This window comes from Anneissia japonica, unplaced genomic scaffold (genome assembly GCF_011630105.1).
Source record: "Anneissia japonica isolate Jap-2015-1 unplaced genomic scaffold, ASM1163010v1 scaffold2994_len2133135_cov197, whole genome shotgun sequence".
In the NCBI taxonomy this organism is placed as follows: domain Eukaryota; kingdom Metazoa; phylum Echinodermata; class Crinoidea; order Comatulida; family Comatulidae; genus Anneissia; species Anneissia japonica.
The window spans coordinates 950,831-970,836 of NW_022728550.1; the positions used below are offsets into that span (position 1 = coordinate 950,831).

The 20,006-nt window shown below is 34.0% G+C and overlaps 1 protein-coding gene across 1 annotated transcript in view; it reads left to right on the top strand.

Annotated features, from left to right (window-relative positions):
- LOC117114259 (helicase with zinc finger domain 2-like) overlaps positions 1-18,603 on the top strand; it is a 36,873-nt gene extending 18,270 nt beyond the window's left edge. Inside the window, exons 19-31 of the mRNA XM_033257863.1 lie at positions 604-680; positions 2,659-6,095; positions 7,657-7,992; positions 9,296-9,393; positions 10,270-10,446; positions 11,156-11,287; positions 11,674-12,026; positions 12,321-12,517; positions 12,913-13,015; positions 13,336-13,563; positions 14,353-14,509; positions 17,331-17,498; positions 17,828-18,603. Of these exons, the coding sequence (XP_033113754.1) occupies positions 604-680; positions 2,659-6,095; positions 7,657-7,992; positions 9,296-9,393; positions 10,270-10,446; positions 11,156-11,287; positions 11,674-12,026; positions 12,321-12,517; positions 12,913-13,015; positions 13,336-13,563; positions 14,353-14,509; positions 17,331-17,498; positions 17,828-17,934 (5,570 nt within the window). The 3' untranslated portion in view covers positions 17,935-18,603. The remainder of the gene's footprint in view (positions 1-603; positions 681-2,658; positions 6,096-7,656; positions 7,993-9,295; positions 9,394-10,269; positions 10,447-11,155; positions 11,288-11,673; positions 12,027-12,320; positions 12,518-12,912; positions 13,016-13,335; positions 13,564-14,352; positions 14,510-17,330; positions 17,499-17,827) is intronic.
- The last annotated feature ends 1,403 nt before the right edge of the window (positions 18,604-20,006 follow it).

Here is a 20,006-nt window from a genome sequence, read left to right on the forward strand (position 1 = left end):
TGTTTTGGAGAGCCTTTAGATAGTGATTAAGTTCGCTTTTAGGTAATCCTCAGGCTTTTTGTTTTTGTCATTTGTTTCACCTATCTATTGTACTGTATTGTCTTGCCTGGAAATAAATAAAATAAAAATAAAAAATAAAATAAACTAGCAAAGCTTGAACATGAAATAATACATACAATAGGCCTATTATTCAAATAAGGTCGCTATGCTACACGATGTATTTATGTCATTTGTTCGAACACTGTATTTACCTTTCTTTGATGATTTATATATAACTTAACAGTGTTACGGCTATCTTGATTTATATTATATGTTATTATCTGTTTCCGGCCGTACCTATTAAACAATTAGTAGAGCTCCGCATAGTAATACACTATATGAAAATTATACGAAGGTTTGATTTAATGCTTGAAAAAATTTCTGAATGCATTAAATCTAACCTAAGAATAATAATTTTCCGCTAGTGTACGATGCATGCTCTACTAATTGCTTTATAAGTCAATCGCTGTCTTTTTTAATATTAGTTTTTATAACCAACTGTTGTAGCAGTTACTGGTTGCTATAGTGATAGGATGAGTATACTGTGTGCGTATTTACCTTTAGCTGTGCGTATGACAATTTGTGCTCCTGCACAGTGTGCACATCAGCAGTACGTCAGTACGGATATGATGAATAATATTGTAATTTGAAATTGTATTGTGTTAGAAGAACTTGTTTGCAATGCTATTTTGATAGACATTCGTAAAATAAATAACCATTTCTTAAAAGCATTCGACAGAGAATACAGTCCCTGACTTTTTGGTCAGTGCAGACAGGTAAAACTCGTGCGATGATTTCAAAACTACGATAGGCTACGGCGGTCTATCTAGGATAGTACCATGAGGAGGCCTCGACGGCCTCTTGCCTGGCCGTAGGCTTACATTTAACTTCGTTCATTGAGTTTTTAAAATAGGTCTAGAATATTCCAATTAAACGTTCAGTTTGTTATTAGGGTTCATTGATTCAAGGAATTCCTTAATTGTTGTTCATACTGAATATGTAGTAACTTTTTTCGGGTTGTAATCAACCTTGTTTTACGAAAGTAATTTTTTATTACTGTACAATTCAATTTTCATCGCAGACCACGATATCTTCGCGGTGACGAAATTTTTTGTTTGCACACGAACCTAAGAGAAATCAAACCAAGCGTCCACTATTACAAAAATTATTGGACGGTGGGGAATAGGCAAATAACATTGGGAGTTGCAGTGATGACGTCACGATTGACTTATAAAGTGTATTACAAGTCAATCGTGACGTCACCACTGGACCTTCCAATGTTATTTGCCTATTCCCACCGTCCAATAATTTTTCAATTAGTGGACGCTTGGCTTAATTTTTTTAGGTTCGTTTTCAAAAAAAAATTCCTCATTTTTTCGTCACCGTGGAGACATCGCGCACCGCGATGAAAATTCAATTGTAATTTCCCGAAGAAAGTTACTTATTCAATATGTATGAACAAATAAAAATTCATTGAATAATGGACCCTCATAAACAAAACAAACTGAACATTTAATAGGAATATTCTAGACCTATTTTAAAAACTTCAGGTTCAGATTTCAGATTTCAGACTTCAGGAACAAAACTTCAGGTTACTAAGCCGTAGTCTAGCCTAGTTATGAAATCATCGCACGATTTTTACCTGTCTGCATCCACCGACCAAAAACGTTAGTGACATTCTCTCTCGAATGCTGAAATGTTGATTTCTTAGACGAATGTCTATCAAAATAGCATTACAAACAAGTTCTTTCTAACACAATTACAATAGATTCATCGTATTCGTAGTGTTATCAAAGAGTATAAATAGAACAAGAGAGCCAACAACGCTCATTGAGAGCGTAAAAAAACGATACGCCCATACGCAGCTAGTGTAGGACGCCAACTAACGCTTGTATGTGTTTTATTGCCATTAGAGATATAATAAGAATACTAGAGCCCTAACAGCAATGTATTCGATATTCGAAATACGCAGAGCTGTGTGTGTGTACCATCCAAGATGGCTTCCATAGATTCAGTCAATCAAATTTCCCCTGAGCACTATCATTTTCAATTGCGCCCTCAATTTACACAGAAAGTTCAGTACAGCTAGTTACCACATCTAGATGTGTATAAGAGACAGGTATGGGGGTAATGTACACGATTTTAATTCTTTTTAATATTTGAATAAGATGCTCTACTTGGCCTCTTTTTGGCTACGACAGTTTAATAATTTGTCATTATCAATACTAATTATCATTAATGAAATAATATTCAGTCAAAAGGGCTTATTTATGGTAATAATATGTATACTAAGCCTGAAGGTGGCGCTTTCCTACGGCAGCCATCTTGGATGGTACACATACACAACTCTGCATTGCTCCGCCATCGTCAGCACTCTAGTTGTTTAATAGCTCTGTGTTTATTACCCACTACTCCACCGCGCGCGATTTTTTTTTCCGTACGAAACATTTGCATGAAATTTCACTCGGGCCATCTCGGATGGACTCGAGTGAGTACGACACGAGGAACAAGATCAGACACTTCGCAATGTCGTGACGCTCGAGTTTTACTATTACCATATTTGGATGCCTTAGCACCATATCAGCCTCTGTCCATGAACTGTCTCTTATACACATCTAGATGTGTATAAGAGACAGGTTTAGAGTTATATTCGTTTCAACTGTCCGGACACGAAAAACCCTAAATCTAGTTGAGATGACGGCAATCAAGGGGACAGATTTCATTTCAACACACAAATATGGATTCTTGTCTGATGTAAAGCTTCTGAACACTGCCTTCACACGGGCGAAATCTATGGTGGTAGTAGTCGGAGATCCAGTCGCACTTTGTTCTGCTGGTGAATGTTGTATGTTTTGGACTGAATACGTCAAACGATGTGAGGCTATAAATGGTATTTCACCCAAAAGTCTTACCTTTGATAAAATACAGACAGAGATGTACAATAATAGACAGAAACTGGATCCCACAGCTAAAGCCTTTGAACCATCCTTTCTAATAAGAAACGTGCATAGACCGGTACCAGAGCATACCTTTTCGACAAATCACAGTAGATTAGGCCTACAGCACGATACTTATCGTAGAATGTTAGCAGAACAGCAACGCGAAGCAAAACTAAATGACGTCATATTGCGTGAGTTAAAATTAGGAGAACAAAACGAGGATTTAGAAGAGAATGACGATATTCAAAAAGGAAAATCCGCGAAAAAGAAAATGAGTAGGAATAATTGGAGGAAATTAGAAAACTATGATCAAGTTATAGAAGGACGGGATATTAAATACATTCCCTCCCGAGAAGAAGGTGTACCAGAGCATTCCAGCGATTATTGGTTAGATGTGTGTGAAAAGACACCAGAAAAATACAAATACTGTACTTTTAATATTGATCGCACTGGGAATATGTTTGCAATTGATAACAAGACAGGAAAACATATTTGTATAACAAGTGCACGACGAAGGGGTACGGCATTTGAAAAAGATACAGTTGTTGTTGAAGTACTACGCAAATACGAAAATAATGATTGCAACGATGAAATCATATACGGCGTAGTAAAATACGTTATCGAACGCCACTCCAATCCACGTTTACAGGCGCATGTCTGCAAATTAGACTCAAGAACCAACAACCTGATGGTTCCACTCAACAAGACTTTACCTAAATTAGCTATTCTTGGTATGGAAGTCTCAACATACCCGAAGGCACGATTTAAAATCTATAAAGTCAGTGATGATCGTGTGGATGAAGAGGAACCGTTAGTACGAACGGGCATTGAAGAAGTATCTATTGCAGACCGACCTAATGCCTTATTCATTGTAAAGTATCTAAAATGGTATCCAAGGTACACTTATCCCCTAGGATGTGTGACAAAACGACTGTCGCCAGGGGATTCTCTTGGTAGGGGACTTAAAATAATTTCGCTTGAACACAATGTTAACGTCCAAGGCCAATGGAGTGAATCTGTAAACAAAGAAGTAAAAGAAGGTAAAAAGTTCAACGAAAAATGGCGAATTCCAGTAACCGAAATCCATGACAGACTGGACTTCAGAAAGGAGAGTGTATTTACGATAGATCCCATAGACGCAAATGATCTCGATGACGCACTCAGCGTTAAAATATTATCTGATGGTCATTACAAAGTTGGTATTCATATTTCGGATGTTTCATATTTTGTTCAAAGACAATCGGAAATCGATTTAGAGGCAAAGAAAAGATGCATCTCGCATTATCCGACCTCAGCAAAACCTATTCCTATGATTCACAAAAACCTTAGCAGTAATAAATGTAGCTTAATACCAAATGAAGACAGGTTAACAATATCGGTGATTTTCAAAATCGACGAAGAAGGGTGTCCCGTAAAAGATGGAACAAACATTGTGAGATCCATTGTTCATTCCCGCAATCAATTTTCTTATAAAGAGGTTGAGGAAATAATTCACAAAAGATCTAATGGACCAAGTGAAAACCTGACAAAGCAAATACTATTACTAAATCAACTCGCAATCAAAATAAGAGAAACTAGATTGAAAAGCGGGAGATTCTGCTACAACCACGATGATGTCACTGATGACCTAGATTGTCCTCTAGCACATTCACTTGTCGAAGAATTCATGTTACTTGCAAATGAAGCTGTTGCCACATTTCTAACCACAACGTTTCCAAATTGTGTCCCATTAAGAAGACAGTTGCCGCCAGATTCAGACAAAATGCAGGAATGGACTCAAACATTCCATGGGCCAATAAAAAATAGTTTAGAAATGTCAGCTAAGATAGCAGACTTGCCATGCGACTCATCTGGTAGCATGACTTTGACCAAAGATGTTTGGAACAAGCTTGTCCGTTTGTTAAAGATACAACAGAATAAAGAAGAAACTTCTAGGCCTAATTTAAGATCCGACGATGAAGACTTCTTTGAAATGATTGATTTGGTGGCAAATGATATGTTGCATCCACAGCTAATGTTAATGAAATTGAAGTATTATAACATTCAATTTAATTCTGATTACGTTTGTTCTGGTCGGGATGACGAAAGCCATCATTCACTATCACTGTCCCGCTACACACATTTCACGTCGCCTATTCGAAGATACATCGACCTGGTTGTACATCGCCTTCTCGTGGCAGCACTAAAAAAAGACAATCAACCTCCTTACACACCTAAGGAAATTGAAGATATTTGTAATAACATGAATGAAAAGGCATTGAATGCGAAGCGTTTCCACCGGCGAACAAAAGATCTCGTTTTGGCACTTGATCTAAAAAAGCATGGTGCACTTCCTTATCAACCAGTCATCGACAGCGTAGATGATTCAAACATATACCTAGCGTTCCCACAGTCCTACATTAATCGATCGCAATCTCCTTTAGGGTTTAACTATTTGAAACCATCTGAACGTGTTGTAGCAACAAATGAGATATCGACTGTAACGTGGAAGATAAGTCTTTTCGATGCCCGCGATAAATCGAGCTTACTATTGTCCATGAATAAGCATGAACTCTCACGATTGGACCCTGCTAGATTTTTGGTTGAGATGGAAAGCAAAATTTGGCAGAAATTGGTAGATGCCATTACATCTGGAACCCAAACAGACTTGAGAAATGCTTTGAACGATTGCATGAAAAACATTCACATAAAAAGTAAATCGAGAAAAGAGAAAATGTTAGTAGACACAGTAAATTACGAAAAATTTGAATGTAAGTTTCAACGCTTTGACGTAATGCGGGTTCACCTAGCACCTGAGCTTCGAAATGGGATGCTTCAACCAACCATCCAGCTTGTTAGTTTAGCTGAAAACATAGATGTGTGTCTGGAGCATCGCAAAAATCCTGTTCTTTGTTTCTCTCAACTAGCGGACGAAAACCCTCGTGATTCAAAATGTATTGAACGGTATAGAACGACATGGCTTTCAGTACTAGATATGTGCTCAGCTTATGGAGCAGTGAATGAAGACAATGCAACTATTATCAGTAACGTTGAAATCCAATGGCAGCCAGATGGCAGCGGATCATTCACAGGCTCATTTAAGCTACTGGAAGAATTCTGTGATTTCAACATGTTACGGTAACCAAAACAGTTGCATTCTTTATATTAAATTTAGAAGAGATAATTATGTATATAAACACAATTTCAGTCTTTGTTATATTCATTATATGCTGCATGAGTATAATATATGTTACTTTTTTATCTTTAGTTTTCACTTTTACCTAGTTTTTTGTTTTACTACCATCTTTATTTTGCTTTGTATGTTTATGTTAATATGATGATTCTGTATTGTAATTCATTTCTTAGGTTTTAGTACTTGCAGTTTCTGAACGCACTGTCAAAGTATCGTATGCAACTGATACAAAAGTGTATGTTCAAATAAATAGTAATAATAATGACAAGATAATCTGAGGTTACAAGCCCTCGCCCTGCTGTCGCGCCATATCGCTAAAAATTAAATAATAATAATAATTTTCTAAAAACCAAGCAAGAGTGAGATTTTAATAATTAAACAAAATATGAAAGATAAGATGCACAAATAATAATAATAAGAAAATATTAATAATAATAAAAAGAGTGAGATTTGAACCCCATACGTTCTATTATGTTATTATAGTCAATATTATTATTGTTATTTTTTAAAGTTAAATACATATACTAGAACATTGAAAAACTATTATTATTATTTCATTATTCATTTTTCACAATTGTTTTCAATTTTTTATATGTATGCACAAATAAAAATAACAAAATAATATTTTTTTTAATCAATCAAGAGTGAGATTTAAACCTCATACGTTCGATTATCTTTGCACACAAAACGTACATCTTTACCGCTCGGCTACATTTCACCTAATATCTGTAATACCGCTTCGATACAACAACAAACCAGCAGATAAAAAGATACGGCGCGACAGCAGGGCGAGGTTTGTTATCTCAGATTATTATTTGTGCATCTTATGAAATATTTTTTTTTTTCATATTTCATTATTTATGAAATTGGGACAGCAGTTAAAAAATATAAAATCTGCCTCTTACTTCTCAATTCATCAGCCAAACGAGGCCCAGCATAGGCCTCAAGTAGCAAGCCCATCAGTCGGGCTTACATGCCTACCGGGCTGCCTCTAGTCCGCTGGCCAGAATTTGACACATGGTCTGTACGCTCCAGACGATCCGCGGTCAATCCGCTCGAGTCAGCCGGGCCTAGCCAAATGACACAGTCGAACGATCCGCTTGAGCTGCTCTGTCAGTTGTGACAAAACTATATAAATAACTTACGTTCTAAAATCTACATCCTACTTCTGATTAGCACCAAAATCTGGGAGGACCGAGATACATGTAATATTGTAAAAGTGTGACATTAAACGGTCCAGGAGTTTTTCAGTTATGTTCCCGGAAGGACAAACACAAACGACTGACAAACAAAGAGACAGACAGGCGGAGCTCATTGCATTACCCTCACGCCACTTCGTGGGGAGAGGGTAATAATAATAATAATAATAATTTTTATTATAATTATTATTATTATTATTATTATTATTATTATTATTATTATTATTTAATTGTGTATGTTGGCTGTTATTTATAATGATCGATATACAGTAAGCGCATTTATTGTAACGATTTTGGTTTGTCCCAGATTTTTTAGAAAATCAATGAAAAAAGGAAAAGAGAATCAAGATGACGATACAGCTGGTACTCGGGCGTTGGACTACCTCTGCATACGTTACTCTAATCTTCAGTGTCTGCCTCGCCCTCAAGATAGCAAACCGACACATTTGAGAGGAAAATCAACATATGTTTGGGTTGGACATTGTTATACAACTGATATAAATAATATTGTTGAATCAAATAAAACGTATTTGATGATCCAATTGGAGCTTAATCAATCTGCCATACCATTGCCACTTGTTCAAATAAGGAAACAAGAAGCTCTATGTACCGTAGAGCTAATCCCTAAAAGTCCACCAGATAGGTAAGTAGCATTATGATGCTGTGTGTGTTTTGTTATAGTGTGTTGTGATTTTCAAGCTAACAAAGTTTTAGGCCAACAGGAACGTTTTTACACAAATTTATGATTAGTAGGTGACGCTTTACAGATTCACTATATATTGTTATACAACTGATGTAAATAGTAATTTTGAATCAAATAAAACGTATTTTGATGGTCCATTGAAGCTTAATCTGCCATACCATTGCCATTTGTTTAAATAAGGACACAAGGAGCTCTATGTACCGCAGAGCTAATCTCTAAAAGTCCACTAGATAGGTAAGTAGCATTATGATACAGTGTGTGCTTTGTTAAGTGTGTTGTGATTTTGAAGCTAACAAAGTTTTAGGCCAACAGGAACGTTTTTGCACAAATTTATGATTAGTAAGTGACGCTTTACAGACTCGCTATATATTGTTATACAACTGATGTAAATAACAGTGTTGAATCAAATAAAACGTATTTGATGGTCCAATTGAAGCTTAATCAATCTGCCATACCATTGCCATTTGTTCAAATAAGGACAGAAGGAGCTCTATGTACCGTAGAGCTAATCTCTAAAAGTCCACCAGATAGGTTATGATGCAGTGTGTGCTTTGTTATTAGTGTGTTGTGATTTTGAAGCTAACAAAGTTAGTTAGTCTGAAAACATTGCCAGAAGTAAAGTGTAGATTCGGCAAATTATGTAAAAAGGCATTTTCCTGATGCCCTAAATCTAGGCCACAAACTGATGTTAGCAGAATGTTATCTGAAAAAGAATTAGAAAGATTTGAACATATGGAATACTACAATATTATAGGGGACAATTATGAATTAACTTTGTCATTAGCCTTTTTTAAGCCCAGAACAATAAAATAAGGCTTATACCTTCCTTTTAGGGTAAGTCGAGTGGCGGAACCTTAAGGCAGAGGCGCTGTTAACTACAGCCTTAATATTTCCAAGTCTTCTCAAGACTTAAAATGGAGGTACAGTGCAGGGGCTGTCTCTTATACACATCTAGATGTGTATAAGAGACAGGCTCTGTCAGTTAACCCGTTACATCTTTCAGAAGAGTAGGGGGTTACCTCGATGCTATGGTTCATTTCAGTCGCTATCGTTGTGGAATGATGTGAACATGTACCTACTATAAACGCCTCTTTACGGCGGCTAGGTAGACACGGACCACACCTATACGCAATTCAGCCCAATGACGCTGCGAGTTATTGGTTATTCTCTTACTTTTACCTTGACATTAACCTTGTTTAATTCCCGAACCAATAAGTAATCAAGTTTACACCTTCCTTTATAGGCGGACAGAAGCAGCAGTGCTTGCTTTAGGCCCATGTCGTTCTGAGACGTCTCTAGCAAGATGCATCGTCCTTCAACAGAACATTATTTCAAATAGAGGTCAGTTAAAAGAGAACATACAGACAAAACTAACATTATTTCAAATAGAGGTCAGTTAAAGAGAACTAACAGAAAAAACTAACTTTGATTTTTCACTTTTTAAAGTTATTGGCGGTTTCAATTTCCCATGATCTATTTATTTATTTCGACAATATGTTGTGAAGATGGTCATTCTAGCTAGATCTGATCAATTGGGACCCTCAGTACATATAAAAAGACAATAGAATAATATAAAGATGAAAATAATTAATCACCTTTTATATTTACAAATGAATAAAACAAAAAATGTAAAATCTGATAAAAAAAAAATTACCACCATCATCATTATTGTCAGTATCATATTCGTTTTTTTTTATTCTATTAGTCGCATTGCACATTATTATTTAGGTTTACTTCATTTTTGTTAAAACCAGTTTGACATGGCGCATAGCCTCATTATGTCCATATAAGCCAAATACTATGATAGTATTTGGCGTATATGGACATTACTAAAACATGGGAGTTGTCTACTTTCCAAGCTTTTTATATGAATTCTAAATGCATCTTTATAATACAGAACACTAATTATGGATACTAAAATGTGAGCCTTTTTTTAGTATTAGAGGTTGCTTATGACGACGCCACGTATATTTTTTGGATGAAATGTTTCCAGTTTTAAGTTTCATTTATTCCCGACTTATACAATCTGAATTATAAACATAGTATACAGTGTTGGGTTGACCATAAAGAGAGTAGAGCTTGGACAATTTTGACCACCCTTAAACTTAAATTAGGGTGTACTAAAAAAATATGTTGTTTTCTGTTTACTAAATCATGGGACCCATCTAATTTATAAGCTTCTTAATTAATTGAATGTTTATTCCTTAAATTAATTAGTTATTGAAGGCGAGGTGTTAATACGTGAAAGTCTGAACAGAAACTGCAGGAATTGGAAGATACATTCTATACCAAGGTGTCACAACGTATCTTCCCTTCCACCACCAAACTTTCCACAAATAAATGCAATCGAGAAGGCAATTTCACAGACGTTTACTGTTATTCAAGGTCCTCCAGGTATAAAAAAAAAACACAACGATTTTATGTTATTGTCTTCTCCTACCATTCTTTCTCTTGTTATTATTTTCTTTTATGTAGTATCATCTGTTCATAATTATTTCTTATCTTCTGATTCGTAGTACAGTAATTGTCTTTTACCTTTCTTGGTATTTTTCTTCTTCATACAATAATCCTGTTTCCCGGTATGCGCCTCACATGCATTCTACATGCTTTTTCTTGTCCTCCTCCGACGTTATTCTTTTCTTCTTCGACATACCCTTGATTTCATGTAAAGTCAAAATAAACTACACTTTTTTATTTTATTAAAACACATTTTATAAGAACACTGAGGTTGAAATCTCTTAAAAACTAAATACAAGATAAGAACAATTTTAGGCTGAAGTAAAATGTCAAGTGAGGTTTTTATTTTTTTTTAAATAGAAAACCAACAAATCTATCTTTACTTTAGTTGCAGGTGTTAATATGCAATACCGGTACCCTCTATAATACAGTAAAGTAATATACTGACTGTAAAATAATAATTTTTTATGTCTGAAAAATGTGTAAAAATAAAAACAAAATAAGAACATTTTGAGCCTGAAATCGGCCAAAAAAATAAGAACACTGAGTCTGGTCAAAATTTTACTGGTTCTTATATATAAAAAGTGTATAGTCAAGAATTTTACCGTTTTAGGTTTATGTTTTACAATGGCTTCCTTGATTTTAGGTACTGGGAAGAGCGTGACAGGTTCGCAGCTTGCGTTTTTCTTTGCTCAAATAAATAAACGCGTGGAAGCAATTAATCGACCCCAAGTCCTGTACTGTGGCCCATCAAATAAGTCTGTTGAGGTCGTTGCAGGTATACTTTCACTATTATTTTAAACCTCATATAGGGCTACATATTTCAATATAGGTCTTTCATTATTTCTGAAGTAAAAAAACATGCTGGTGTGGTGTCATAATCAGCTAACAAAATACGTAAATATGACGTTATAATAACGTTACAGTTTAGTGTATAAAACGTTTTTCTTTCGTAGAACAATACGTAGGCTTATTTATAACGTAGACCCCCGAGTCAAAGTCCTGTTAGAGAGTTCAGATTATGTACATAATGGATCAGAATATCTAAACTATAATGTATCATGGGTGCGCATATGTTGCTGAATTTGAAATTGGCAACGTTGGCTGTTTACCACTAACGTTATATTCTGCATATAACATTATTTTCGTTTGTCATTGTGTTAGGCTACCTGAAACGATTGTCTGATATTAGGGTGGTTCGCGTTTACAGTGAAAGCATTGAGGATAAAGATTACCCAAGGCCCTGGCTTGCAAAACCCAAACGGAAGTTTTCCATGATGGAAGCGTCAATTGATCCGAAAAATCGAGATATAGCCCTTCATCACCTAATACGCCAAAGAGGAAATCCATTTTCATGCACAATTGAACGAAAGGAGGCGGAGTTTACCAAACGAATTGAGGAGTACAGAAGAAAGGCTAAATCGAAAAAATCCAATGACAAATATGACGCTCAAGCAAAAAAACTATTTACAGAAGAGGAAATAAAAGCATACAAAGCACTAATTATGGATGCTAAGGTATGAGACTTTTTGATTGTTAGAGGTTTTTTATGAAGAAGCCTACATATATTTTATGGATGATTATTGTTCCAGTTTCAAGTTTCATTTTTTGAACACTTATACAATCAAATAGGCCTACTTATAGAAAATTATTAACAAAGTATACAGTGGTAAGTTCACCATAAAGAGAGTAGAGCTCGAACATTTAGGGGGCCACCCTAAACCTAAATTAGTGTGTACTGATAATATATATGTCGTTAAATTTTTTCCCCGTTTGTTTATACTAATCAGCTATTATTTTTATAATCCAAGAAAGAAGAACTGCAAAAGTACGATGTCATCCTCACAACGTGTAATGTTGCCGGAGCCCCAGAAATAAGAAGATTCTGTAACATTATTGAATGTATCATCGACGAAGCGGGAATGTGTACTGAGCCAGAGTCTCTGATTCCACTAGTTGGATGCACACCGCACAAAGTTGTCTTCATCGGAGATCACAAGCAACTTCGGTATCGTCTTACTATATTATCTCATTCATAATTAATTTTTTTTTTGTGTTATTATGTTTTCGGTAATTTCCTTTCAGTTGATATCATTGTACAAGGGCGCAGATCTCTTTTTAAAGGTGGAGAACAGTCGTGAGTCAATCAAATCAAAATATCAATCTTTTATCAGAAATGCATAGAACTATTGCAGAACGCTCTTTCCCATAAAATCGGTGTCATGTATACAGTTCATATATCTTCTTGACATGAAATTACATTGCGGTCAAAAATGCGGGGTTCCAACCTTCACCTCTTAAAATATGTAGGGAGGTCATGTATTCTCAATATTTGATATAAAATGTATTTAAAAATGGTGGTGTAATCATTAGGCCTATATTTAAATATTCTGTTTTCTTTAGACCCATTGTCCAGGAACCAAACGCGAGAGAACTTGGCATGGAAATATCACTATTAGAACGGTATGCTGACGAGGCTATCATGCTTGACATACAATATCGTATGGTAAGAACAATCAATGCCTTTGCACTGGGAATTCCATTCCAGTATAAATATAGAATAAATAGAAAAATAATTATGAAAATTAATGAGAATTTTAATACAAATATTGAGAGGGCGATTCGTGACGACAAGTTGTCGTGCGGTTGTTTTATTTGGTTTCGACGTGAAGTAGGCAAGGCAAACAAATTTTACAGGTTGAATCTACAACTTTTGGATTGAAAAACCAGGGGTCTCAATCCTAATCTGCAACTTCACCCTAATAGCAGTATTCTAACTTGAATAATTAATTGGATGTATGTTTTCATTTGGTACTTTTTATGCAGCATCCCAGCATATGTGACTTTCCATCACAACAATTCTACGACAACAAACTGAAGACGGATATATCGGTCAGTAAAAGGAAGCCAGACACCTTAAAATGGCCAAGAGACGGTAATAAGGAGTACCATACATTGTTCTGTCATGTCGACGGGAAGGAGGAATCGCAAACAGTAAAAACTGAAGAAGGTAACGAGAACAGCAAATGCAATCAACAAGAGTTAGAATGTTTGGTTAGTATTATGCAATTTTTGTTTGATAATCATATACTAATTTAAGTAAGGACAGTTTGTGCCGATTTACCGTCCAGACGCGTTCACAGCTCTGGAAGAAATATATCGCAGCACCATTCTTTTAAATGTCTTACCATTATTGACATATTTGAGTTGCTATTTATGTCTATTAATATATCATTAAAAAAAAACGATTTTACAATAACATGAGTCTACAAAAGCAAAACATAATATTAATGATGATAATAATAATAATAATAATAATAATAATAATAATAATAATAATTATAATAATAATAATAATAATAATAATAATAATAATAATTATAATAATAATGATAATCATAATGCTGATGATAATAATACTAGGCCCTATCATCATAGCCTGCATGGCTATGATGATGGTAATAATATTTATTTTTAATTTAGGTGTTTAATGTAGGCCTAGCCCTGGCCTATATCGAGTCGAATGGCCGAGCGGTTGTTGTTGTTATTGTTATTATTGTTATTATTATTATTATTATTATTATTATTATTATTATTATTATTATTATTATTATTATTATTATTATTATTATTATTATTAATTATTATTATTATTATTATTATTATTATTATTATTTATATCTAAGAAATATTCTTTTCAATGTAAGAATTAGACAAGTTCATACTTGGCTGGTGATCGTCTCCTGGCTGCCGCTGGGGAGGGTAGGTGTAGAGTTCGAGCGCTCCTATCTCCACTCGATCAGCCACTGAACGTATCGTATTAATTTAATGTATTTGCAACAGATGAAAGTTGTGTGGAAGCTACTGGAGAAAAGGATTGTAGCGAAGGATATTCTGGTCTTGACACAGTATCGGTTACAATTAAGTGAAATAAAGACTAAACTAAATAAGGACAGTAGAACACGTGAAGTACGGGCCGCAACCGTCATCACGAGTCAAGGTGAGTGAAGAGTATAACATGGATTACTGACACATATTAAACACCTTTAAGCATTCTCATCATATTTTTAGTTCATTACCAACCAACAACGTTTTCGGCATCATAACCGCCATGTAGTATTCATCCTCTTTCATAAAGATGTTAGGTTTCAATGCACATTATAGCTACCGTACTTCAGCTAAAACAGCGGCGCCTGGGCATTCAACACGCTGCAATATCTCATAGTCATATTCAATAATCAATCGTTCAAGTGCCATAAATGTGAACGCATTTACCGATCTTAGTGTGCTCCTGTGAAACTGTATGCTGTCTCCCAGCATCAGGAATTGATTAACGGGTGCCATAATAAATAATAACTACTTCATTAATTCATATCCGTCACATCATCAGTATCATGATCGTCATTACCATGATCGTCTTTACTACGGTATAATAATCAATAATCATCATCACTATTATTATCGTTATCATCGCCAACATCACATCATCATCATCATCACCACTCCATCATCATCAGCAGCACTATCTTCTTACATTAGGTCTACCATTTTCTTTCAATATAATTATTGTGACGATTATCACCATCATTATCTTCATAATTATACTCATCACTCTAACCTGTAAGAGAATCCCCTGGCGGTAGACGTTCTATCACATCCTAGGGGATAAACGTACTTCGGATACCATTTTAGGTACCTTAAAATGAATAAAGCATTAGGTCGGTCTGTGATAGATACTTCTTCAATGCCCGTTGGTACTAATGGTTCCTCTTCATCCATGTGGCCATCACTGACTTTATAGATTTTGAATCGTGCCTTTGGGTATGTTGAGCTTTCAATACCAAGAATAGCTAATAGGTAAAGACTTGTTGACTGGAACCACCAGGTTATTCGTTCGTGTTTTTTAAACAAACGCCTGTAAATGTGGATTGGAGTGGCGTTCGACAACGCATTTTACTGCGCCGCAGATTTCATCGCTGCAATCATTATTACCTTTGCCAAATATAAATACAGCATCTTTTTCAAACGCCGTACACCTTCTTATACAATTATGCTTTCCTGTGTTGTTTTCAATTGCAAACATATTCCCTGTGCTATCAATAGGCCTATTAAAAGTACAGTACTAACTTCTTCCAATTATGTTTAGTCTTTTGCTTTTTCTTGGATTTTTCTTTTTGAATATAGTCGTTCTCTTCGAAATCATCGTTGTGTTCTCCTAATTTTAACTCACGCAATATTACGTCATTTCGTTTTGCTTCGCGTTGCTGTTCTGTCAGCTTTCTTCGATAATGATCAAGCTGTAGGCCTAATTTGGTGTCATTTTTAATACAGGTATCATCGGCTTTTGTTGTATATTTTCATTTTCATTTGTCGAAATGTTAGTGTCAGGTACTATTGTCTGCACCTTTCTTATTGAAAAAGATGGTTCAAAAGCTTTAGCCATGGGATCCAGTTTTTGTGTTGTAGGCCTATTGTACATTACTTTATCAAAGTAAGACTTTTGGGTGAAATACCACCGAGAGCCTCACATCGTTTGACGTATTCGGTCAAAAACAAACAACATTCACCAACAGAACAAAGTGCGACTGGATCACCGACTACTACCACCATGGATTTACCACGTGTAAAAGCAGTGTTTAGAAGCTTTACATCAGACAAGAAACCATATTTGTGTGTTGAAATGTAGTCATTCCCTTTGATTGCCGTTACCTCATCTAGATTTAAGGTTTATCGTGTCCGGACAGTCGAAATGAATATAACTTTGCCTCCCTAAAAGATTCAGATAAACATGTTGCATCTCGTCAATTATATACAGGTCTATGGGAACGTTACACACACACACACCTGTCTCTTATACACATCTAGATGTGTATAAGAGAAGGCCTATATATATATTTCTATTGGAATAAAATAAGATTAAGAATATATATTATCAATATACAGTAGACATACACCTTACCGCCATAATTATACATCACCAGTCATACTAACAAGCTATCCTCATAATTACACGTCATCATTCTCCTAATTTATATTGTATTTTAGCTTTATTTTATGTTCTATTTATATATCTTTTGTTGTTTTTAGAATAAATAATTTATATTGAAATACCCCTCTTTATCAATTTCCTAGTCACCAGTACCATCCACATCACCATCCCTATTAGGGCACCTATGCTATTATTTATATTATCATCTTTATACCAGGACCCAATTGGATATGAGTGTGTTTGTCTGTTTGCCTCTTTGTTTGCCTGTTAACAGCTTACAGGCCACAGTTTTATCATAATTTTTCAAACTTCGTCATAATGAGCCATGACAATCTCAAGGTGATTAATGAGCCATGACAATCTCGAGGTGATTAAATTTTGAAAGGTTATGGTCAAAAGTCAAGGTCACAATCGACGAAAAACTACTTTTTATATACAGCAGCCTAGGACTGCCAACAATTTTGATCAGGAACTCGTCAAACTCACCTCACAACGGAGGTATGCATTCTCAGAGTGCCCTCTATTTTATTATGTTTTTGCTGATGATTTTATGTACTCAATCAATTCAACCACACTTATAAACACTTCATTTTTTCATCATCATCATCGTCATCTTCTTTTTCTTATCACAATTATCAACAATATGAACATCGTATAACCACTATCCTCTTATGTCCCATCATGGAGGTATTATAGTTCATAATAATGGATGGTCCCATCCATGTTACCTTCTTTTTCTATTATCGGCATAATAATCAGCATCGCATTCATCAGCTTTTATACAGTTTTACAGATGTTAAATATAATGATAATTCTCTATTTTGAAATCCAGGAAGTGAGAGTGATTACGTCATAATGTCGACTGTGCGATCCATTCCATTGGTGCAAATTGAGGAAAAGCCAACAATCGGTTGGAAGAAGAAGTGCCTTGGCTTCATTATAGATGAAAACCAAACAAATGTTGCCATCACGAGAGCAAAACGAGGCCTAATTTTGATTGGTAAGCCTGGCAAACAAATATAAACAATATTCGTCAAAAATATATTTACAGTATATTGTTAATAAAAGAGAGGAGTAGATTTTTAGGGGAAGATTTTGACAAGATTGTGTTCACAATAATAAAATATTAATTTACCCACAATTGATCAGCTCTGCTGTATGGGTCAACCTTGTTAATATACTAAATTAAATATATGGTAATAACATCTACGCTAGGCCTGTGGATAATGCCAACGTTCAAAGCCATGAAGCAATAATAATAAAGTTTATATACTATTTCCTCACACAATTGTAACATAAGTTAACGTGTATAATGTACTTTTTATACAGGTAATAAAAATCTATTAGAGACACATGAAACTTGGAGAAACTTGATAAAATCGTATGAAGACAGAGGTTGTCTGATGTACAATATGGATTTCATGACGAATTTCTAAAAGTGTAGCATACAAGTTGTACACTATTGATCTTTGGAAACTACATCCGTATCTTATTTGTATAACAAAAGTATGTTTTACTTTGCACTTCTTGCATTTCTAATGTATAAATGAGGTAAATACCAAATTTTAAATGGGCCTACCTATATAATCGCTTACAAATGTCCCAGTATTTTCGCTTCAGCGGGTCGGGACCCGAGTTTTTAATAGTAGGCCTAATGTTCACAATTTATGTATACACTAAAACTCATTCTATTTATATTTACACATCAAATCTCATCTTGATATTGAAAATCACAATTGATACTTGTACATTTGTAAAATAGATTATAGAATCATAATTGAAAGTATATATATATATATATATATATATATATATATATATAATTTGTTAAATTAATAATAAGATATGTATATTCAGGCAATTATAGTGCTTAGTGCTATGCAGAGCGGAATAATATTATAGTGATAGGAAGCTTGTAATTCTCTACAGACTGTTTGATGCGCTGTAATATTATAATTTGTTAAATAAGATATAAAATCAGTGCTGTAATAACTTTGCTTCTTTTTATTTTTTATTTATTTATTTTTTTTACATTTTTTTAATTATTTTATTTTAATGATATTTTCACAGTGATTTATATGGAATAATAATTATTCATATTTTATAATAATAATAATAATAATAATAATAGATTTATGATATAAAATACATTCTAAATTAGATGAGAAATGCAATAATTTTATCAAATCATGCTTATAAATAAATGTTCTAATGTAATTTTTATCCTGTTTTTTTATATAAATATAATGTAATCATTAATCACTTCTGATAGATATAAAACGGCACACTGTTCTAGAAATTTCCAAGTGTCATGGTTTGATCTTAATTCTTTCATCTAGTTTCAAACTCTTTCAAATTGTTGCTGTATATTTTATTATTCATGAAATAATACTGAAGTATATCAACGATTTATATAAAATCAAACTTAAATATATATATAAGTTGATTATTAGGATTAAGGTATTTGTGAGATGTACATTGGCAGTCGAGTTAATTATGTATTTTTGGTGTTGTAAATTTTAGGCTATTTTTTGTTGGTATGGTAGTTATATAGTTATATTTTCTAATATACTCTACACATGAAATCTCATCTTTACAATGAGAATCAGGACTGATACTTTACATTGGCAAAACAGATTATTTTAATGTTGATTGAAAGTATATATAATTTGTTCAATAGGATAAACCAGTGCTGTAACAACTTTACTTCTATAATGGTAACGGACTTCTATTTTCACAATATTTGTTATAGAATAGTAATAATAATTTCTATTTTATAATGGTGATATATACATAAAACGAGAAATGTAATAATTTTATAAAATCATGCTTTATATAAATTCTCTAATGAAATTTATATTATAAAGGTATAGAATTGCGCAATATATATTTAATGTCGAGTCTTTAATCCCGTGTTGTTTTATTTGTCTATATTTAATATAGGTACTGTAGTTTATAGTTGATGTTAAATTTTCATGCTGGTGTATACTTGTTATTAAGCTTTTGTTGTTGATGAAGTGAATAAAATAAAATTCATGTAATTGAGTTGGTTATAAATTAACTACTGAATAATATATATATTTATTCCATGAATAGTAAATCAGAAGAGTGGCAATGTAATAATCGTAATCGTTGCCATTAAACGAAAATGTCTATATCACTGGGGCATGCGAACTCTCGCTCTCAAGGCGAGTGTCATATCGCTGCTATACCATGTCTGAGGTTATTATTTTTTATCGCTAACTATTATACTCACAATTGTAATTAACACTCTTGATGTAATCAATAATTGTATTAATATTGCATAAAGAATTCGGTTTTTTTTTTTTAATGTCATAAATCAATATTCAGTTTCTAATTATTGATTGTATTGCCGTTTATTAACAATTTGAGATATTAAAATCAACAAGTCAATGTTAATAGGTCTATAAAATAAAAATAATATTTTATATTGTATTGTTTCGTATTCTTACCTTTATAATTACTTGTGATTTTATCAGAATCTATT